The sequence below is a fragment of the Haliaeetus leucocephalus genome, unplaced genomic scaffold (assembly GCF_000737465.1).
Source record: "Haliaeetus leucocephalus isolate CR32 unplaced genomic scaffold, Haliaeetus_leucocephalus-4.0 Scaffold417, whole genome shotgun sequence".
Classification (NCBI taxonomy): domain Eukaryota; kingdom Metazoa; phylum Chordata; class Aves; order Accipitriformes; family Accipitridae; genus Haliaeetus; species Haliaeetus leucocephalus.
Window position 1 is genome coordinate 237,603 of NW_010972853.1, and position 20,736 is coordinate 258,338.

Genomic DNA, 20,736 nt, shown 5'->3' on the forward strand with positions numbered 1-20,736 from the left:
GAGGCCAGAACTCACTATTAATTTCCCACCACAGTAGACATACTCAGATTACTTGATAGGCTTTTCTACTTACTCAGTATCCAGTTTCTTTGGACTAGCAATATTCTTAGCACTGCTACTAAGCTCATTGAGGACTATCAGTGGATAGATAACATTCTTCTCTACAAAAAGGAGCCAAATGTGAAGTTTCTCAAACCACATAACATGTGCAGCATCTGTCAAGATATATTAAAAAGAAGAAATCAGACTGCACTATCAAATCAAACTCAGCTAACAGAACTCTAACTGTATTCTCATACTGAACTTTCATAGTTTTATCTAACCAAAATAAAAAGAAGCTCTTTCTAAGCTACTGTCAATACCCCCAGTAGAGTTTTTGCACTGTTACACATCTATACAAAATGTATTACATTATAACAGTTTGCAAACTACTTGCTTGCTGCACACTGCAGGAAACAAACCCAGCTGCCACCTCTTCAACAATTTCAACATTGATACTGATGAAGCTGTTTGACATTATGTACTTTATCTCATGCAGAAGGATGCATATTCCAACCGTATTTGAAACAAAAGATTTCTGGTTTACAACTCTACAATATAGAAGAGCATACGTAACCTGCCAACACAAATGTCTGAGACATAAGAACTTCTTTTAAACTTCCACAGTAATTGCAAAACCATGTAACAGGATTGCTATGTTTCAAATCAATGCAAATGAAGATAATGATAAAACTTATTATACAAGGCAGTGCAAATACAGGCTGGAAGAGACTATGTCAAAAGTTATGCTAAATGTTGCTGCATACGTGAAGGGTTAAAGGTATACTTGAAAAAGGCTAGAAAAAGGCCCACCCCTCTTCATTGCTATGAATGACTGCACATGCCTATATGAGCCCCAGCAAAAACTGAAGTTCCTTTTCTACAACAGAAGCCATAAGGACAATTAGTCATGGACAAGGCATGAATTCTCTTTAAGTTACAGGGACCAAACTGGGAGATGCTACAAACTTGTATTTAACATTACTGGATATGACCTTCATCTTTCCTGAAAACACTACTACATATGGAAATGCTGAAGTTGGGTATCAGGAAAAGGGCACCAACTATAGCTTCTCTAGTATTGCAGATTAAAAGTCTAGAGCATAACATTGCACTTTTCACTTCTTCCTCCAAATAGAGTTTGGCATCATGTTACAATTGCTATTCATATTTACCCAACTTCACACCAAATCACTGAAAAAAAAAAAAGCCCACAATTTAGACATCAGTTAAAAGACCACACTGCATAACTGCTACAAAGGTAGAAAGTTTGCAAAACAATTCTGATAATTCTCTGCTCCTGAAAGCAGCAGGATGCTCACTTTCTTTTCATTACTGTCTTACCTCAAAAACTAACTGAAGAGAAAAAACAAAATAGCTTCAGTTGTTTCTAAGCCATTTCTGATAGAAATTTCTTAAGTCTGCTGTTAACAATAAAAACATTCCAACAGTGGAGACCCCACAACCTACCACTATATTTATCCATAGTGGAAAACTTAGCAGTATAACTAACTTCATATCTTCTGCAGCCTCCAGGGAAAGATTTCATGGAAACACAGACTTTAACACGAGGTGCAAGTGCGTATCTACACAGGTCAACTAGCAAGACTGGTCCCTTAGCGTGTTTTTCCATTAGTAGGCCACTTGTACTACTACAATACCATTAAAAATCAAATCCATGCCAAGATGAAATCTCTGACAGCATTTATCATACCTAACCCTCTAAAACATTTGAAAACTTACTATCTTGAAGAAATATCTAGTGAAACATATTCTACCTTTATACAAAACTATTAAGGCAATCATTAGCACAAGCTTTGCAACTTAAGATTTTGAAGACTGTGCTTTAATGGAACTGCTCTGAGATAATGTTAGCACAGGTAATATATTATTACCATCATCAGTTAAGAGATACATAAAATGTCACAGAATCAAAGCATGAGGAACTGAGAAACTAAGACACTTCTAGATTAGATGTCATTAAATACTCCAGTGGTGAGAATAACAAAAAAAAAAAGAGATTAAGTGTATCAACAGGTAACACAAGTTGGTCAGCAACTACAGCAAGTTCAAAAAAGTGTCTTGAATGATACTTACTTCGGACTTCAAACTGATAGTATTCCTTGGTTTTCAGCAGCGGGTGAGAAAAGCAATGCCAAGGAAGTTGCTTTCGGAGTTGAGGCAGAACATAATGGGTCACAAAGCCTACCGTACCCACCAATGCATAGAGAACATAACTTAAAATAGGCTAAAAAGAAGAATTGAAGAAATTAAGGTTTGTGTCTATATAAACAAAATCGTACACTAATGATGTAATACCTTTTCCAGCATCTAGGCAGGTCCTACTATAGTAGTAAGTTGGGAATGTATTTCTTCATTATAAGCTATACTCCCAACTTTAAGATCAAACAAGAAATGCCTGTGAGAGAACAAACCATCTGTTTCTAACAAATTTTCACTAAGTTGAGAAGTATTTTAAAGTAAAAATACTACACCAATCTGCCTTCATAGTCCATTGCTTCTGACCCATCTGCACTTTATAAATGATAAAGCTATTATCCTCTGAAGGCTGAACCCAATTTATATTTACATCTGCTGGATAAAAGGAGATATAAGCATAATGAAAAAAATCATTAATCTTATATTCTCTTGAGAAGAAGGTAAGAAGCCTCCCACCAAGACCAAAACCCTTCCACAAAAGTCACAAAATACTACTACATTAACATAGTACAAAGACTGGATTTCACAGTAATGCTTTCAAATATGCTAAAATTTTCTCTAAATTTCTAGATATGTCATAGCAAAATTAGGATTGCATTACCTTGTTATAAACTCTTGGTTCAGAAATTCTGTGAAGCCTAAGCCTATCGAACTATGCAACTGGTGAAGAACATATAGTCAAGTTTCTCAAACATGGGACAAAGCAACATTCCAGAGTGCTGCTGAAGTCCAGCCATACAATAGAAGAGATATTTTCTTTAGAAATAACTAGTACACCTGCTTAAGTAGGACACTTCACCTGAAAACCAGAAGCTACCTAAACAAATATGCTTTTAAAATTTATTTTCTTTCTTTAACTGTAGGCAGCAATGAAAGGGTAAAATCCTTCTGAAATACATGCAAGAAACTTTCATTTGCCTTATATACAGCTGTTCATAAGCTAACCAATGGTTCCATTACAGGAATACCAAAAGAAGAAATTCAATAACTGCAACTCTCTAGGCAAATGCCTTTGCTTAAACAAATTAAAGCATAGGATCTAGTCCCATGTCATCGTGATCTAGCAGGAGTCATACATATGCACATTAAAAGTATCCAAAACAGTAATAGTAGATACATTGACAAGTAAAAACCTTGAAACTCAAAGGCTCTTTGAAGTCCTGTAAGTAACAATTCCAGTAAAGGGGTACTCCCCATACTATAGCCTACAAACAGCCATACTAGCATGCAATTGCTTAGTCAAGGTTCAGCCCCCTAGTCTTTAAGAATCAAACCTTTTAAACTTTTTTTTTTTAAAGTTTCATTTTTCCAATTACTCCAAAATGTTCCTGATGCTATTTAGCTGAGATAGATGAAGGAAAAGCAGGCATTTTTGTGTTAAGAAACTAAAATAAAAATCCAGAATGTAAGAAGAAACTAGGAAAGAGCAGGGGAAGAGGAGCTTTTGGACACATAAAACTGGAATGTGAAGATCTTCACATCATGTACTTGCCACACTACATATTTAATGACCACCTAAAACTAGTCAGGAGACTTGGTGCAATACCAGAATAAGCACTATATCACATTAGAGGATTTGTATATAGAAGACACATGGCAAACATGATGGAACACCTTACCTGTAAAACTGTAAATACTGTACTGACGTGAATTGCAAAATAGAGTACACCAATGACTATACACACAATCAGGTCAGACTGCAGTCGTTCACTCTGGGGAGTCAAAATAAAATAATCTTAGAAAATGCCAGCTTCAGTTGTCCTCTTCAGATTGTTAATGCCCATCAGCAGTAACACTGATTAAAGATTTTCAAATCATGCCAGTGTTAATTACTTCCATTGAAGTTATCAGAAATTTCACAACATAAATCTTATGGCTAAGAGCACTAGTTCAAATGAGTTAAGTGGAAAGATGCATACTCAAAGTGGGGCAGGAAAAATTAATATACCCAATATATTCTCTCTCTCATTCTGGACTGTGAGAGTGTATAAGCAGCCCCCTACAGCACTGAAAAGAGCTGGAAGGGCTAACTGAATTTCCCATTTATGATTTAACAATTGCTTAGACTATCGGACAATTAAGCGCTCTGGAAGACAGATGCCTAGACAGAGCTAACAACCAGGAGGAACAACTAGGCTCTTCAACCTTTTTTTCCCTCTCCTTTGCAAAAGGGTAAAGAACAGCTTTGGAACAACCCCGAGGAATGAGTTTGAATTTTCCATTACGCCTAAAAAATGAAGACAAGCTGTTCATGACAAACAAACAAACCAACAAAACAAGTAACACCAGACTCAGTCACAAGGGGGCAATATGTACTTAAGGCCACTACAACTCAAGTCTCCCAAGTTTAGACCTGTTCCCACTCTGTAAATATAGTGTTAATATTTTCAGCCCAGAAAATCATTAAAGGATTAACTACTCCAAAATCGGCCAAATAATTACACACAGCAATTATTGCTGCAAGGTCTTAACTTCTTGGGATACAATTTTTTTTTTTTTAAATCAGTAAGTCCCAATTTAGAAAATACTGAAAGAAAGATTATATCATAATCCTCAGCTCCCCTGCCCCCTTGGTGACTAACAACACTGAGAACTAAAGAGGAGCTTGCAGCTCCTATGGTCATTTCTCTCCTGTTAAGCATTAAAAGAACTGCAGTTTCTCTGCTCTAAATATTTACTTGCAGTTTCCACACACTGTACCTTGTCACACTTTTGCCTGCTGTACTAGGAGAAACCCATCCATACAGTTATTCCCCTACAGCCATGCCCTACACAAGGTTAAATGAATGTTCAACCTTCTTTTGTACAAGTTAAACATACTAAGCTTCTTAAGTCTTTTACTTACTGCTCCACTGTATGAAAACGAATAATGTTTAATTATTATTACTTTCATAAATATTTAGAGTGAATTTGTACTAAACATTTGAAGTATGTACTAAAGTAAACGGAACAGGTTACATTTGCTCTTTAAAAAAACCACAACAAAAAAACCCCCTAGAACAAAACACCAAACCAAACCAACCACAAAAAAACCCACGCCACTTCCCACCATTTATTTTCTGCTTCTGGAACAGCACCCACAAAGCTATTGCTCACAATTACTAGAAATACTGAGTTAATATAGTTTTGCCACCATTAACTCTTTCCCACTAACTTCTGCACAAAAGCAAGTATCATTTATTATTATCAATATGAGCTAGAAGAAAATCCTCAATGATACTTCACTGAATTCACTAGGGAATTCCAATTCTCTCGCATGCCTCCTTTTATATAACTCAAATTGCAATATAAGCATTATACTCTTAGTGTAGTACATTGGTTCATACACAGATTTAAATGAAAAACTCTGATATATCTATTCTAATCAACACCATGGTAATTAACAAGTGTTGTGAGCTAAGTAAGATCCAGATTGATGCTATACAAACCAAGATAAAGTAAATGCTTAGAATGAATTAAAAAATTTAAAAAGCTTACTTACCACAGAATTTCTAAGCTTTTCAGGTAAAGGATCTTTTACTTCAGACAGAGGATCCTCAGGGTTTTTGTCTTCAGAATTAGGAAAAAATTTTGATTGCACTAAAGAGCTTAAAGACAGACAAAAAAGAACCCACTGAAAAGCAAGTATTGTTCTATGTGGTTTTAGAAGAATAACCAAGTCAAAAGTTCTATTACAAGACGTTTACAAGAAAAAAATAATCCTGGCATATTAGTGCTTTCACATGGCTGAGCAAGTTTACAAAGATGAGATCTCAACTTCTTAAAAGAATTAGTTCTCTGGTTGCACCCAATGACCACCATTAAAGACAAGTAGCCAGACGTTGTTCAAACAGCAGTTTCTCCAGTACCAACAGGAGTAACTGAACAAATACTGAATTTTAAGTGGACTTCTTAGTACTCATGAAACAAACCTTTAGTTCATAAATAACTGAACAGAAATGTAACTTGGTGCAAAATTTAGAAGTGGTCTATTTGTCAACACCAATTAGAAAACCAATAATTCCTTGGTTTAATTCAAACTTCAACAGCAACAACAAAAAAAATCTATACTACCCTGATTAATTCATGAACTAGCTACGCTGACCAAACTACTAAATTCTTAGCAGACCTTGCTGGTACTAAAGCCTGAACAACTTAGATATATAAGCTTTTAGAAGACCATATGCAGCACTGCTAGCCATACCTAAGCATCTCACAACCCCTCAATGTGATTTTTCTTACAATATGCTATGTAGTACAGAAATATGTATTATTTCTTTTTATGGACAGGAAGCTAACTACAGAATGAGCCCTAGATCTTCAAAGATGTACTTGCAATTACATACTGCAATGTATTGCAATGCTTAACTGTGCCATATCTGGCGAAATAGTTGAACCTGCAGGGCAAACATAAGCATCCAGGCTATAGCACTTGGAAAGAACAAAAGAACAGGGATCTAGGGACAAGGACCTCATACCAACTGAGTAAAGTCATCTGAACTAAGAGTAACAGGACAAGGTTTAGTTGTCAACCCAAAGGTAAGAATTTTCCTTCTGTGTGAACACTCACGAATCATTAATCTCCCTGTTCACAGAAGAGGCCCCTCACTATTTACCCCTGACTACTGCTTATCAAATTCATCCAACATTATGGCTAAATTTAAATCCAAGTTCAAGCTCTGCCTAATCCAGTTATGTGACTAAGCCTCTATTGGCTATTCTGTGGGAGGTGTTTCTCCTACTGGAACTATCTTGTTTTACACACATAATTATTAACTGAATCAGAAATACTCTCATCAGACCAATACTCAACTCAGAATAGCAATGTGAATACATGTTTCCCCATGCTAGATGGGAATGCTCATCACCAAAACAGAACCTTATTGTTTTGCATCCAAGATGAAATTATTTGAACAAGTGCTTTGAGTGTACATTCAAGATAAGACCACAGTAACGAATTAAGTGAGAAAAACAGTTAAGAAAAATCCATGTGGGCTTCAGTTTAAACTAGTGCTTTGAGCACCTCTTTAAATACTGAATGGGTGCACATCATTCAGCAAATGCACCAGCAGAAAGATGGCACCTGACTGGTATTCTGGAGAACATCAGCAAGCAGTTAAATCAGATTTTGGCATGTAAGTGATTTGCCAGAAGTCACAAAGAAAGGTTCTTGTTTGAGGAGCAACTGGGTGCAAAATCTGAGAATTTCTCTTTAGCTACTGAACCAACACCACACTATTTTTGATAACGCTAGTGACTACCAGTTCAAATGGTACTAATATCTAACATTTATAATATTCCCTTGCAACTTGCTTCTTCCTTGGGGTAGGGACACAAACTGAGTCACTTACAAAAGTACAGAAGGGTCACTACTTTGTCTGCTGAGATGATACGATATTGCCACTAACAAACCACAAAATATGGAGAAGAGAACTGGAATATGCTGCCCATCCCAAGAATCCTAGAGACAGAAATGAAATGTTAATAAAGGAGACAGTGTAACACTTATCTGACATACAAGAATTATGTACATCATAGTAAGAGAATTGAAAAGTTAACTACTATTCCACAAAAATGAAACAGGACTTTTAGGTAAATATTGAACAATATTTTTGTGCTATGTCTAACTACTGATCAGAAACTAACATAGTGTACATCCCTTAAGCCTACACCATCTTAATTATTAAACAGTCATCAGTTTTCATAACCCTTACGAAGAATTTCCTGCATTCCTTGAGGCCACAGGTTCTTAGAGTTGCACTTAGTCACTTTTTATTTTTGAAAGTTACATACATTTTTACTCAGATTTATTTTTTTCTAATGTGCTGGATTCAGATTAAACCAGTGGCTTCGTTTTTGTTTTCATGATCTGTACTGGATCTGCAAAGATGAGACAGTGATCTTTGCTAAAGCTTGTTTATCTTGAACAGATGTTTTTACAAAAGGCTCATGAGACAAATCTACAAATTCACAGAAAGCTAATGATGTTCTGTGGGCCATAGCATCATCGGAGCATTTCCTCTAGCAACATTTTACTCAGAGTGAAAAAAGCCAGTCAACTCAGAGTTGGAAGGCACTCATGCTACAATTAATTGTGAACTGAGAGCATGTGATTATTGACAGACACCTGAAACCAACAAACAGCACCACCACCACCACACTGTTTTCAAACAGAATAGCATTTCAAGGAAGGAAAAGCTGTTGGTTTTGGGGTTGGTTTCTTTTTTCCCCGCCCTTTGCCAGCTAACTCTACCTTTTAGATAAGCACACATCTTCACTTTGACACTATAAACTATTTCCTGGTTTCTTTTCAAATAAAGATTAATTTGAAAAGGACTATTTCTGGTTTGCAGCACTGGAAAAAATGCTCACGTGAGCCATTTTGAGAGGTTAACAAACCAATACATGAAGACTGTCCTAGAAACAAGCCACTTACATAATTTTTTTCAAGAACCCATGTAGAACAGAACTGATGGTAAATGCCATGTAGTTTTGGCCAAAAAAAAAATAGCCTGTTAGTGCAGGCACAAATCATACACCTTTTAAAAGCAAAATATCTGCTTTGTTCCTGCATTGCATCTCCTTTATTGACATCACAGTTGAGCAAGTATAAAACCCTACCAAATCAGACTAATATTTCTAATTCATTTTCTGCATATTTAATAAGATACAAAGAAGCAGAGAACAAACCCCAAAATATTAATGTATGCTGTGTCTAAAATTTTGCTCACCTTCAGGGCACCATAGCACAGTCCATACAACAATGCTACTGCCACAATACTACAGATAAAACTGTAAAGTGCTGCAAGCAGGCTTGTGGTAGCTGAATATCACAGAAAAGAAAGAAAAATTAAACAGCGCTATCTAATTAGGTTAGAATACAAAATACTTCAGATTGTTCAAGAAAGATATCAGCCCCCTAGCCACCACACCCCTCTGATATAAAAAAAAGAAATCCAACCCACAGCAACTACTTGTATTTTCCCCTATAAAAGTTTTTTGAAAAAAGCATTTTATGTGGCTTTATTTACCTTATTTATTCAACAGCATTACCATGGGAATGGTTAACAACTGCAACAGAAACTAGTCAAGGAAGAAAGTATACTTTTTGACAGACTTACTAGGACAGTAATTTTATTTCTCAATAATCAATCAGAAGACCTTGTGCCTTTTTAAAAATACAATTAGTATTCTATGTTTAGAGGGTAGGAATACAAATAGTTTAATCACTAAATTTTTAACTAGCCTACTAATCTGATGGCTGCTCCTAATCTAATGTTTTTGCCACTGACATAAGAAACACTCACCATTGCCACCAAAGACATGAATATCCAGCTGTTCACAGAGATACATCACAAATGTATTCACCTGAGGCAGGAGACCAATGAAGAATACTATAGGGAAACATAGCGTAAACACTACGGAGGAAAAAAATAGTTGAAAGTGGTGAATATGAAAAACATAGCATGGTACAGTTTAAGTTCCAGAGTATCACACACACCATTGAACTCAACATCACTGAAGTATTTCTACTCTTATTTCCAAGGAAAACATCCATTATGTAAATCTCTACTTCAGTGACTCAGAACAGACTGAATATAGAGGTTACATAGACCAATAGTCAGAAGATTTCTTGCACTTCCATTTTAATCACTGTAGAAATGGACACAGGCAAATTCAGGCTTCCCATTTTTATTTAGCAAAGATCAGCCAAGAGTGTTTACAGATTAGAAGATTTCTAAGTTTTCACTCATTGTGAATGAGGCTTATCTGAGCCTAAACTGCCTGTCTGGAGTTACAAGAACAAGCTAACACCAGCCACACTGATGTAAGAGAGGCCAAGCATTTCACCTCTGATTTTTTTTGCCACTAGTAACATCTCACAATTTCACTCATTTTCCTGCACCACTTCTGAAAAGTTCTGATCCTAAATGACTTTTTTTTTTTTAAACAAAAATTGGTAACCATATGAACTATTAAAACCTCTGCAAGTTACAGGACTTAAGAATGCAAAGATATATGAATGCCACTTAATTTTAATACAGAGGATGGTATGTCCCAACCCATACATATCATGTACTTTCCATTTGAAGGAATAAAAGATGCAGAAATAATCTTCTACACAACTGTCAAGTAGTTCAGATGTAATTCACAAGCAGCAGCATATCAGAAGACCAAAAGAAGCCAATTTTAAAGTATCCTGTAAAGAATCACAAGTCTCAAATTTAAGTTTCTAACTTCATAGGATACTAAAGGATATCACATTAGAAATATCTACAGTGAGACAGGCACTGAGAATCTGATTTTTTTTTTGCTACTCATTGGTGAAGTTAAATAACTAAATGTTGTTTAAAAAACATGTAGGTTCAGGGCTTGGGAAAAACATTGAGATCTGCATCTTTTTACTGATACAAATTAGGACATATAAGACTAAGGACCAGATACTTAGGACCTAAAGAAAATATTTTCCAGAATTCTCAAGTCAAACCTTCAACTCAAATTATTACTCAAGGAAGTCTACATAGGAGGCAAACAATAAAGTGTTCTCTCACTGACAGGTTAAAAAAGTTGATTCATGAAAGGCCTGTAAGTTGAACTGTCTTGGGTCCATTGAAAACAAAATTACAAAACAGATCTGGGAATACACAATTTATAAAGAGTATTCCAACAAAAAGCCAACATTTCTGATGGCTTTTAAAGTCCGTAAAAGAATTGCTCTCTAATGGGGACCACCTAGGTGAAAACAGAAAATAATTGTTATAAATGTGGAACAGTTTTAGACCAATTGATCAATAACAATAAATAAGTTATACCAGTCCTTACTTGTCTGTTGGCAAGGACACAGAAATTATGTTATCTAAACACAAAGTTTGCCTTGCCCTGCACCTGTGTTATTCTAGTAGCTATGCCTGGGAATGGGAAAAAAAGGCAGCTGAGATTTTTACTTTATGCTAACAAAGTATGTTTGCTAGAAGTCAGCTTGCTTTGCGATACACAAAAGGTTTTTGAAACAGTGCTTCAGCAACATTAAGAGTTGCTCCAAAGGCAAGGGTGTATGTGTAGGGCAGGTTTGGGGTTTTTTTTGGTTGGTTTTTTTTTGGGGGGGGTGGGGGGGGTGTTGGTTGTGTTTTTTTTAAAGCAAGAGCTGTTCTGGCAACATGAATGTTATTGGTAGAACTGCTAAGAAATATAAACCACATAAGCTGGTGCAAGATACCTGAGAAGAACAGTAAAACTTAAGTGTCTAAAAGCATTCAGGACTCTTGAACTAAGAAATTTCAAAAGCTAATCCCAAAACAGAGAGGGCCTGGTGAAGATGCCAGCATGTCTTTTTAAAACTGGAAAAGACTCTTAAGTACTTTTTAAAAGTAGGTCACTTTCACAATACAACACACCACCTACATACACATTCACATATTACCTTATGGGTATACATTATGGCAACAACTCAAGGTGATAGGAAAGGGAAGAAAAGACTTCCAAAAGTGACAAAGCATAAACAAGGGGAAATGAAGCTAGTTCTATCTTGAATGAGTCAAAAATATCTGCTGTCTTAACTTCTTTTTCCATCACAGATATATGCCAGTGCATGACTAGATCCATGGAATCTGTAGAAAAGCACTTTTGGAAATGCCTGGACAATATTCTGTTCATAAATAAGTGACTTAGACCTTTTCCCACTGGACATTTACATTTAAATACAGATTTACTAGCGGAAAGTCAAAGGGGGAAAACAGTATGATGTATGAAATTCAGGATGTTCCTAAAAATCAAGTAATAAAAACTAATACCCAAAATGCTGAAGCCAGTAATTCTTATTAATGAAAAGTCAAAAATAAAATAAAAATTTTTAAAAAAAGAAAAAAGAAGAATCAAAACCAAGACCAAGTTTTAATCTTTTCTTGGACAGAAGACTGTCCAAGAACTGGAGGCATGCTGTCATAACATTTAACTGCTGTAGTCTTCCATGCACAGATATTTTGGTACAACTGAAGAGCAAGTGTGTTCATTTTAGATTAATTCTTACAGATTTTCTTCCCCCTCCAAAGAGGTGATCCAGAGAGGATCACCCAAATAACTTCGCTCCATTAAAGGATATGCACAAAGTTACCATGATAAGATCATTTTCAAATGTTTACGTTCCCTTGCCTTTCTATGGGCTCTGCCTGAGATTATGTAGCTGTTACTATTTTTCAATAGCTTTTGTAAGTAAACAGGGGAAAGGTTTGGGGGTTTTTGGGGTTGGGTTTTTTGGGGGGTTGGGGTGTTAAATGCCAGCAGTATTGTGAATGCACTGTGCTGCTCCGAATACAATCAAAGTACTTTGTACAGCCCAAAATTATATTTTTGGTACAGCTGATAGGCCTGTTCTGAGAAGACACACATTAAATAAGATTTAATCTGTCTGTAATGTTTTTAAAAATTGTGTCTGGATTGTTCTACCTAATTGCTAAACACAAATAACCTGATTTAAAACAACTCCTGCTCATTTGCCACGAGCCCCTCTAGAGACTACGAAAGAGTTCAAATCAAAACATTTCTTTAACTACTGAGCAGCTAGGTCCAAGCACAGGGTAGCATATCCAGGTCCAAGTTAAGAAGAAATAACAGAAGGTTCAGGGATGAGGACTGATACTAGATAATTAAAAAGTTAATTTTTTTTTTCTGTGACACCATATTAGCTGACACTTCTGCAGTTTGTTATAGCAAAGCTATAGAAGGGGGGAATTTTCCCATGAACTTCAGCAAAACTAAAACTACTCTTTCCAAAGGAAACTAAATGAACTGCATTTAGAAGGTGATGATGCAACAGTGTCATAACAAGATGCAGAGTGGAAAAAAAACCCCAACATTTGCTTCACTGTGGTGAAGCAAACAATTCAAACCCATGAAAAAGCCACTCACCTATAACTAAGTCCCTGGCTGAAAGCAGCAGCAATGGGTTGGTGAAAGCCATTCCATACAGCCTGAATCTTGTTGTAGATATGTTTCTGCTGCCATAATCCAACAGCCAAATAAGACCACAACATAAACAGAAATATACAGGCCTACTATAGGCTATGATACGATTATGACCCTGTTAAAGAAAAGAAAAAAGAACATGTTTCATTATTAGCAGAAAAAGTAATGGTTACTCTTCTGTTACAGATAATTTCAGAACCAAAATTAATCACTGTTAATCAATTAGTGTACTGTCACCACAGTACATCCTTAAGTTTTGTTCATAAAATCCTTAATGCATTGCCTTGCAGTGATACAAGTCTTTTTCTTGTGGGTTTGGTATAATGAGAACACAACAGATTAAGTTAGACTAACCTATATTTACCCTTATTCTCCTCTAACTTTTAAAGTATTTTTCTTGTAATACTAAATGCCAGAGAAACTCTGCCTGGGCTTCATAAGCAAGACAGAATATATTAATTTTGAAGAAAACGCAATTAATGTTTATTACTCAGATACTGCTCCTGCTGGGAAAAAAATAATCATCTTTATTTGTGTGTTCATTAAAACATACAACTTATTACCTAAAATAATATTAATTACTTGCTACAGAGGAATAATGCTTTTTCATATCTTATTTAGGACATAAAAATATTTTGTCTTGGCAATCTAGCAGATGCACAACAGAATATAAATATATTGTGCAACAGTAGCACATTAACATTTCCATACTTAAATGTTAATGCTCACTAGAGCATTGCATACTCAGCTTAATAGAGTGAAAAAACAAGGCTGTGTGCACACTAGATCAACTGAATGATCTACAAGACCAGAATAGAACCTCAAAACTGCGTCAGTTCATACCAGCATAGCAAATCATAACATTAAGAACACTTCTCAGTATAATTGCTTGAATACTAAAGATTCATTAAAAAACTTATTGTGATATGGCTCTATAGCAAAAGCTAGGCTTAAAACAGGGAGGACATGATTTGCTGAATACAAACAAAACATATGGGGGGGATAATATAATAGTATCAGTTCCCTCCTCACACACTAAGACAACATAAGCCTCTTGTGCCTTATGAGGAGGTACCTAACAGAAATGCTGAAAAGATCAAACCAAAAAGATCAATTCTCTGTGGAAGCTCTACATCTGCAGGGTTAGTACAGTGGCATATGCCCATGACTTACATGTCGAGGGGAAGAAGAATCTGGCTGAACACTCTGAAACCAAAATGGATAGAGGAAAGTTACCCAATCTATGGATAAGTTTGTTTACCTCCCCTCACCCACACTTTCTTGATTAAAGTTCTTTTAATAATATCTACAATTAACTTTACAATGCCACTCTACAGCCTTTAAATAGCACAATGTATTAAACCATAAAATCTGTTCAAAGAGTATATGTCTATAGCCAAAGTTTTTAAAAACACCTCATTTTTAGAACTTCTACCTTTTTTGTTAAACACAAAATGTATTATGCGCTTTAATTTTAAATCTGATTTCCACCCTAATAGTCTAATTATAAGAAAATAAAGTAATTCTTAAATTACAAAGATACTGTTAACAATTGTCTAATAAAAACTAAGATTCTGACTAAAAATATGCTTAGATATAATTGCTTAATATGAATGCATTGAGGTGTATCCACAAAAAAAAACCCTACCACAAAACAAAAGCTTCAAGTTTAGTTTGTAGGCTGTTTTCAACCAGTCAGAATGTGCTCCTCTTTGGGAAAACAAAAAGTGCACGAGAACAACAAATAAAGAGTTGTTTAACAAACATATGCAGAACCATTCTAGTGAAGTGACCTTGCATGTCCATATACTCAACTTTCCATGAAGCTGAAGTTTACTCATTTCTTCTGAAACAATAAACATGCGTTTTTTGACTTACAGCTCTAACCTGCAACACCCAAAGTTATTTCTATTGTTTATAAAAAGTTAAGATAGAAATTAAAATACCTTCAATAGTGAGTACTGACAACTGGCTATTACCAGGCAGAACTGGAAGACCCAAATATCCTTGAAAAAGCCCTCTATAAGAAGTACAGAGCCCAGAAATGCAACTAGAATAGCTAGGATGACAGCTAACACGTTTTCAAGGATCTCACGATTCCTGTATTGGAGAGACAGGGGAGGAAAAAAAAATTAAAAGCTAACTATGTCTAGAAAAAGCTGCAAGGGAACAGTTAGGGTCAGAAGTTAACAAGAGTTATGCTGCTCGTAACAAAGTAGTTAAGAATAGATTTAAACTTCCATAGACTATCCTAGCACACTGTCTTTTAGCAAAGCTAGGAGCTACCAGGTTTTCAATGATAGCTGAAAGCAATTAGTATCTTACAGAATTGAATGTTAAACAGCAGAAGATAACTTCAGCAGATAACTTGAGAAATAATTCAAATGCTTAACCAGAAGCATGGTCTGTAACAAATCTATATTCAATGCCCACACAGGATGATTACAAGCCTGTGAAAAATATATGCATGACAGCTTACCCATATATAATCTGTCATTCATCATTTTGTAATGAAGAAACTAAAAACACTCTCACTTGGCTAAGACAGGCCAAGTGGAATAAAGAGAATTCTATGTGATATAGGTAGTGCTGAGGAACACAATTAACAGTATTTCTGCCTTGACAGAATCACTACTATGTTGTTTATCTCAAGGAAGTTCATTACCAAAATTTAAATACTCTATATATTCCAAAAGCTGGTAACTGGGGGTGGTGGGCATCACCTTCATTTTATTCCACTAAGTAAATGCAGCAGGGACAACAGGTTACGGTATTAGATGACCCTTTGGAAAAATGGTTTGAAACAGAAGGTAAATTTTCTCTACTTCCTGAAATAATATAAGTGTATGCCAGGTTCTAGACCCTTTCAATTCTTTTTTTGGAGAAGATTATTTTCTAGCTTTAAAGATTAGCAACAAATCTCTATTGTTGACTATTCAAATATATTATCACCCCACTCAAAGTGAGGGTTGGGGTTGTTTTTTTTTGTTTGTTTGTTTGTTTTTCCTTTCTAGCATTGGTGGAGAAAAAGGGAGAGTAGCCTTCATTACTTTAGAAATACTGCATTTCGTATTATTTCATCTTTCAGAGTACAGTAAGTACAATTCTCTAAGGATAGCTTTATCTGTATTATTCACAGTTTAGTTACCATTTTTTAATCTTTACTTTGAGGTCTAGTAACATACAAGGATCTCACCTATCAAATAAAGCCAGAAGAGTTAATCTATCAAAATTGATGCTAATCCAAAGCTTAGGAAGGATCCAAAAGCGATAGTACTGCTTGACTTTTTGAGCTGCTTCCTCTTGAGGTTGCATGTGGTCCTGAAGGTCAGGGCTCAGGTCAATATCCTGCTGCTCCAGCAGATCTGTATCCATGGTTAGCAGCCTGTTCAACCTGATCTGAGGAAGAGAAAGCTAAGAGAAAGTCAGTATTAACAAAAGCTCATTTTTATTATATCACTGTATTCTACCGAAAACTGCTTTGGAATAAACTGCTAGAATTATTTAGTTTCACTTTTGAGAAGTTATGTGTTAAACTCGCTTCTCAGGCTTCTACTTTTCCTATCCTTATAATGGAAAATGAATAGCACCAGCAGCAATAATAGTTCGCATACAACAAAACTGTTTGGCATTTTAGCATATACCTTATTTCAAATGAAGTATGAATATGTCTTCCAAGCACATTATCCCATTTACTCTGAAAACTTCAAATTTGAAGACAAGTAAACTGATACGTGAACAAGAATAATGTATACTACAAGAATAATCCAATTCTGAATTTAAATAAATTACAACACATTTCATATAGTCAGCTAATCTGCATGCACACCCATGCCAAATGGTTGTTTTTGCATGACAAAGCAACATATGCATGCATCAGTGGTCAAATTCAAACTCACTACATTCAGAGTATACTCAAAGTAAAAAAAAAAAACTCTACCCTAACTAGTCAAGTACTACTTATGACTGACTACATTTCTCACTTATTTTGTAGTTTGCTACTCTAGAGTTCTCCTGAAATCACAGTAATACTAACAACCATAAAGGACATTTAAAGAGAGCACTCAGAAGGTTACCTAACCCACTTTATAAATTTCATTAACAGGCCAAGAAACATCTGAATGTGCTGCCCTTTATTCTTAAACAATATCATCGTTAAAATGTCATTTATGGAAAATCTTCACAATCTTTTAAGGCAAAGAGTAAAATTTAAATACTCATGTCACCTTTAAGTGTCAAATTATAGTTTCTCCTTTGTTTGTTTGGCTTTATGAAGTTTAACATTTGGTTTCTTGTTGAAATTTTCTCATGACTCCTTAAAGCATCAGCCTACTGTAACTATGCTCAGCCAGCTTTTCCTTCCTAGAAAAATACTAATAAAAACAACAAGCAGGAACACTCCCTTTCTAAAGGCATTTAAAAAATATGAAGTGTAATATCTAAGATAAGCTGTGTCAGAAAACAGCTGCTTTTCTGACTTTTTAAAAACTTAGTTTCTTAAAAGGTAGAATCACCATAATGTAACATTTGTCAAACTAATAATAAATTTTAGTGGAAATTTCCATTTATGCACATGAGCTAAGCTTTTATAAATACAAGTTTGCCTTAAACAGAATCATTCCCTCCGATAGTGCCACACTGGCAAACCAATAGCACATAACAGAAAAAGAGGCTGTATTACAAGGGGTATGGTGGAAAACAAAGAAAGTTCCTCTAGCAGACACCAGGTTTGAAAAGCACACTCTTGATCAAAGGCACAGTCAGGCAAATGGAGGTCTCTAGCTCCTCTGCCAGATGCTGAATCCATATTTCATTTTCCCTCTTGATTAGGTCATTAGGTATTCCAATATACTTTACTTTGGTTTCCTAGCTTAAGAATCATGACCATTTGCACTGTTTTCATGACACAGCAGAATCAAGAGTACAGGTATGTCTGGACTTGCCAACAATATAAAAGGTTTGAGATCACAAAACTAAGGAGTTTTAAACCTATTTACAGTATGAAACAGCATAAGCCTCTGCCTTTTTTCCAAGTCACTCCTTGCGTATGAATTAAGATTTTGTACAGCAGATTCCAACAACAGATTTTTAAATTCCTTTCAGGGAAATTACTAAAGTTTCTCTTGGTCAGAACATGACATTTATTCTTTCTGCTGCCTGCTAATCTTAGTAATGCACAGAAGGAAAACTCTGTCCAAGTTGTCCAGTCATCTCTGGAAACCCTTACAAGGTATCTCAGAACACCCAATTTCCACTTGATTTAGAAAATCACTATGCTTTAGATCAGAAGAAAACATTTATATCTAAATTTTAAAATGCTATGCAGAAAGATGAGTTTGTATGTATGTATGAAGACACTGCAACAATAAATACATTATCTTCATTTAAACCCAGGCAAAAATCCTTCTTAAGAACAAAGAACTACCACATAGGATGATTAATCAGTGCTATAAAATTGGAAAGTCTTCTGGTTTTTTTTGCATGCTTTAAAAATAAATAAGAAAAACTTACTAGATCATGTGGATAAAAGCGAACTGAGGTAGAACTCGATACGTGAGAGTCCGTGTCACTATAAGAACAGGGGAAAGACTTCAGATTATAAAACTACATTTTATTTCAACAGGCCACTCAAATTTTCTAGTCTCCCAAATTAATTTTGACTCCTTGAAAATTTTATCTAAAAATCTTTCTTTAAGTTTTTCCTTCGATCACATATTTTAAATACAAGTATCCTCTTATTCTTGTGCATTGTGGTAAATTCTGTAGCTATAGCAAATCAGGAGACTCTTTACCCTTACCCTTGGTATAATTTTCTCAACACCCTAAGTTGTCTAATAAGGATTATCATGACAGTGATTATTCCACTTGAAAAACAAAGATGTTCCATAATCTGTTAGCTACTGATGTGTAAACACGCATCACCTCTGAAGGAGTGCAGAGTCCACTATGCATTCACATACAGAGTTTTTGTTAATTCTATACTGTTTTTATCAAGGTCCCAAAACTGCTAAAAATAGTACATACTTAACACGAGTATACTGAGTTAATCTTAAATTGCTTTTGAAAAATCTTAACTTTAAATAAACTTAAACCTCTGGTAAGAAGAGCAAAATTACTTTGCAATTTCCATTCATTAGAGATGAGGAGAAATTTCTCTTACTGTATGAGAGTCCATATCCAACCATTGCTTTTTTTGCCCAATTTTGGATAGCTTTTGGATGTTTGTATTCCATGTAAATCACATGGCTGTAAGACTTGTATCAAATTTATGCAACTTTCCTTCAGTTCCTTGCCTTAAGATAAAAACATTCTTTGTTATCAATTTTACTTCACTGAAACTCAAGTAGTCTCTAAAGCTGAGATCTGATTATTTAGATGTGGCCATTTCGTTCCTTCCGTTAGCACATAAAACTTCACAACAGCAGCCATCAGCAAAGCCATTGCATCTGGAACATGCAAGCAGTAGAGGCAGGCATTGGCAGCTTTGTGCAAGGAATACAGAACTTTTTGTCAAAGTTCAAGTCTACAAAAGGCACTTGCACACTTTCACAGGAAAGATTTGAAGATGGGCGCTTTTATATTCATCACTCCATAATTCCAATAACTATTCCACCTATACACAGTGGGAATTTGTAGCATTCAGCATGACGCAATAGCTTCAGAGCAGTTCTATGTAGTGAAGTGGATTAGGGTAGGGGGGAGCATGGGAGGTTTTGGGTTGTTTTTCTTTCTTCTGCCTCCTGTGCCTTCAGAGAAAGAAAGGGCATCTTTCCAACAGCAGATGAACTTTCCAGTATGTAGCTGGCTATTTCAACTATAAGTCAAATTTTAACCTCAGGCATGTTAACACTTCCATGTATTGTTTCATGCCATCTATGAACTTAAGAACAAATTTATCAGTTTACATTTGCTTCACAATTGGAAGTTCATTTGTAAATAAATCAATAGCCATTAAGGTCAGCAGCCACCTACTTTCCCCAAACCTGTGTTAAATCCTTTAAGAAAGGCTTTCTATAAGCCAATCAAAAACACATTTGCCAAGTTCTCAGTTTGGACATTTATTGCTTAAGCTAATAGTAGTCTTCGTTTTCTGAGATTTATTTAAGTGGAGAAGATTATTTATGCAGTTAGTGTCATCTTCTAGTAAAAATCACTTAGGTTTCAAAGTAAAAGTATATGGATAGTATTTTATACTGATTTTTTGTAGTCCATACTAAATAACCTTTTAAAATTTAAGTCAAAGATTTGGTTGCAGTAAGACAAGAATCATCACTCTTGACTGGCCTTCACACACACCAGATGTTGGATGCTCTTCTTGCAGCTGGCTCAAAGTTCACAAGTGACATGTCGCAGCCCCCTGTCTCGTAGAGCGTAGAACTGAACTTACCTATTAAAGAAAAGGTAAAAAGCAGGTCAAAATTTCATAGTGTTTCATCCCACTGGCACTAGTTTCTATTTATTAACTTACTACTGAGATCAATTTAGACATCTAAATTTACATCAGTGTCAAAATATAAAATGTGATTACACATTAAT

The 20,736-nt window shown here is 35.4% G+C and overlaps 1 protein-coding gene across 4 annotated transcripts in view; it reads right to left on the minus strand.

Annotated features, from left to right (window-relative positions):
* PCNX (pecanex homolog (Drosophila)) overlaps positions 1-20,736 on the minus strand; it is a 92,471-nt gene that overhangs the window by 25,832 nt on the left and 45,903 nt on the right. For 2 of the 4 annotated variants that reach the window (XM_010574136.1, XM_010574134.1), the window contains 13 exons: positions 20,497-20,587; positions 18,712-18,769; positions 16,397-16,599; positions 15,147-15,300; positions 14,374-14,406; positions 13,144-13,315; positions 9,546-9,656; positions 8,970-9,061; positions 7,590-7,699; positions 5,741-5,846; positions 3,879-3,971; positions 2,137-2,287; positions 74-215 (listed from right to left, as the gene is read on the minus strand). In XM_010574136.1, the coding sequence (XP_010572438.1) occupies positions 74-215; positions 2,137-2,287; positions 3,879-3,971; positions 5,741-5,846; positions 7,590-7,699; positions 8,970-9,061; positions 9,546-9,656; positions 13,144-13,315; positions 14,374-14,406; positions 15,147-15,300; positions 16,397-16,599; positions 18,712-18,769; positions 20,497-20,587 (1,516 nt within the window). Of the gene's footprint in view, positions 1-73; positions 216-2,136; positions 2,288-3,878; positions 3,972-5,740; positions 5,847-7,589; positions 7,700-8,969; positions 9,062-9,545; positions 9,657-13,143; positions 13,316-14,373; positions 14,407-15,146; positions 15,301-16,396; positions 16,615-18,711; positions 18,770-20,496; positions 20,588-20,736 lie in introns of all 4 variants that reach the window. The other 2 variants (XM_010574135.1, XM_010574133.1) reach the window with 1 other exon arrangement.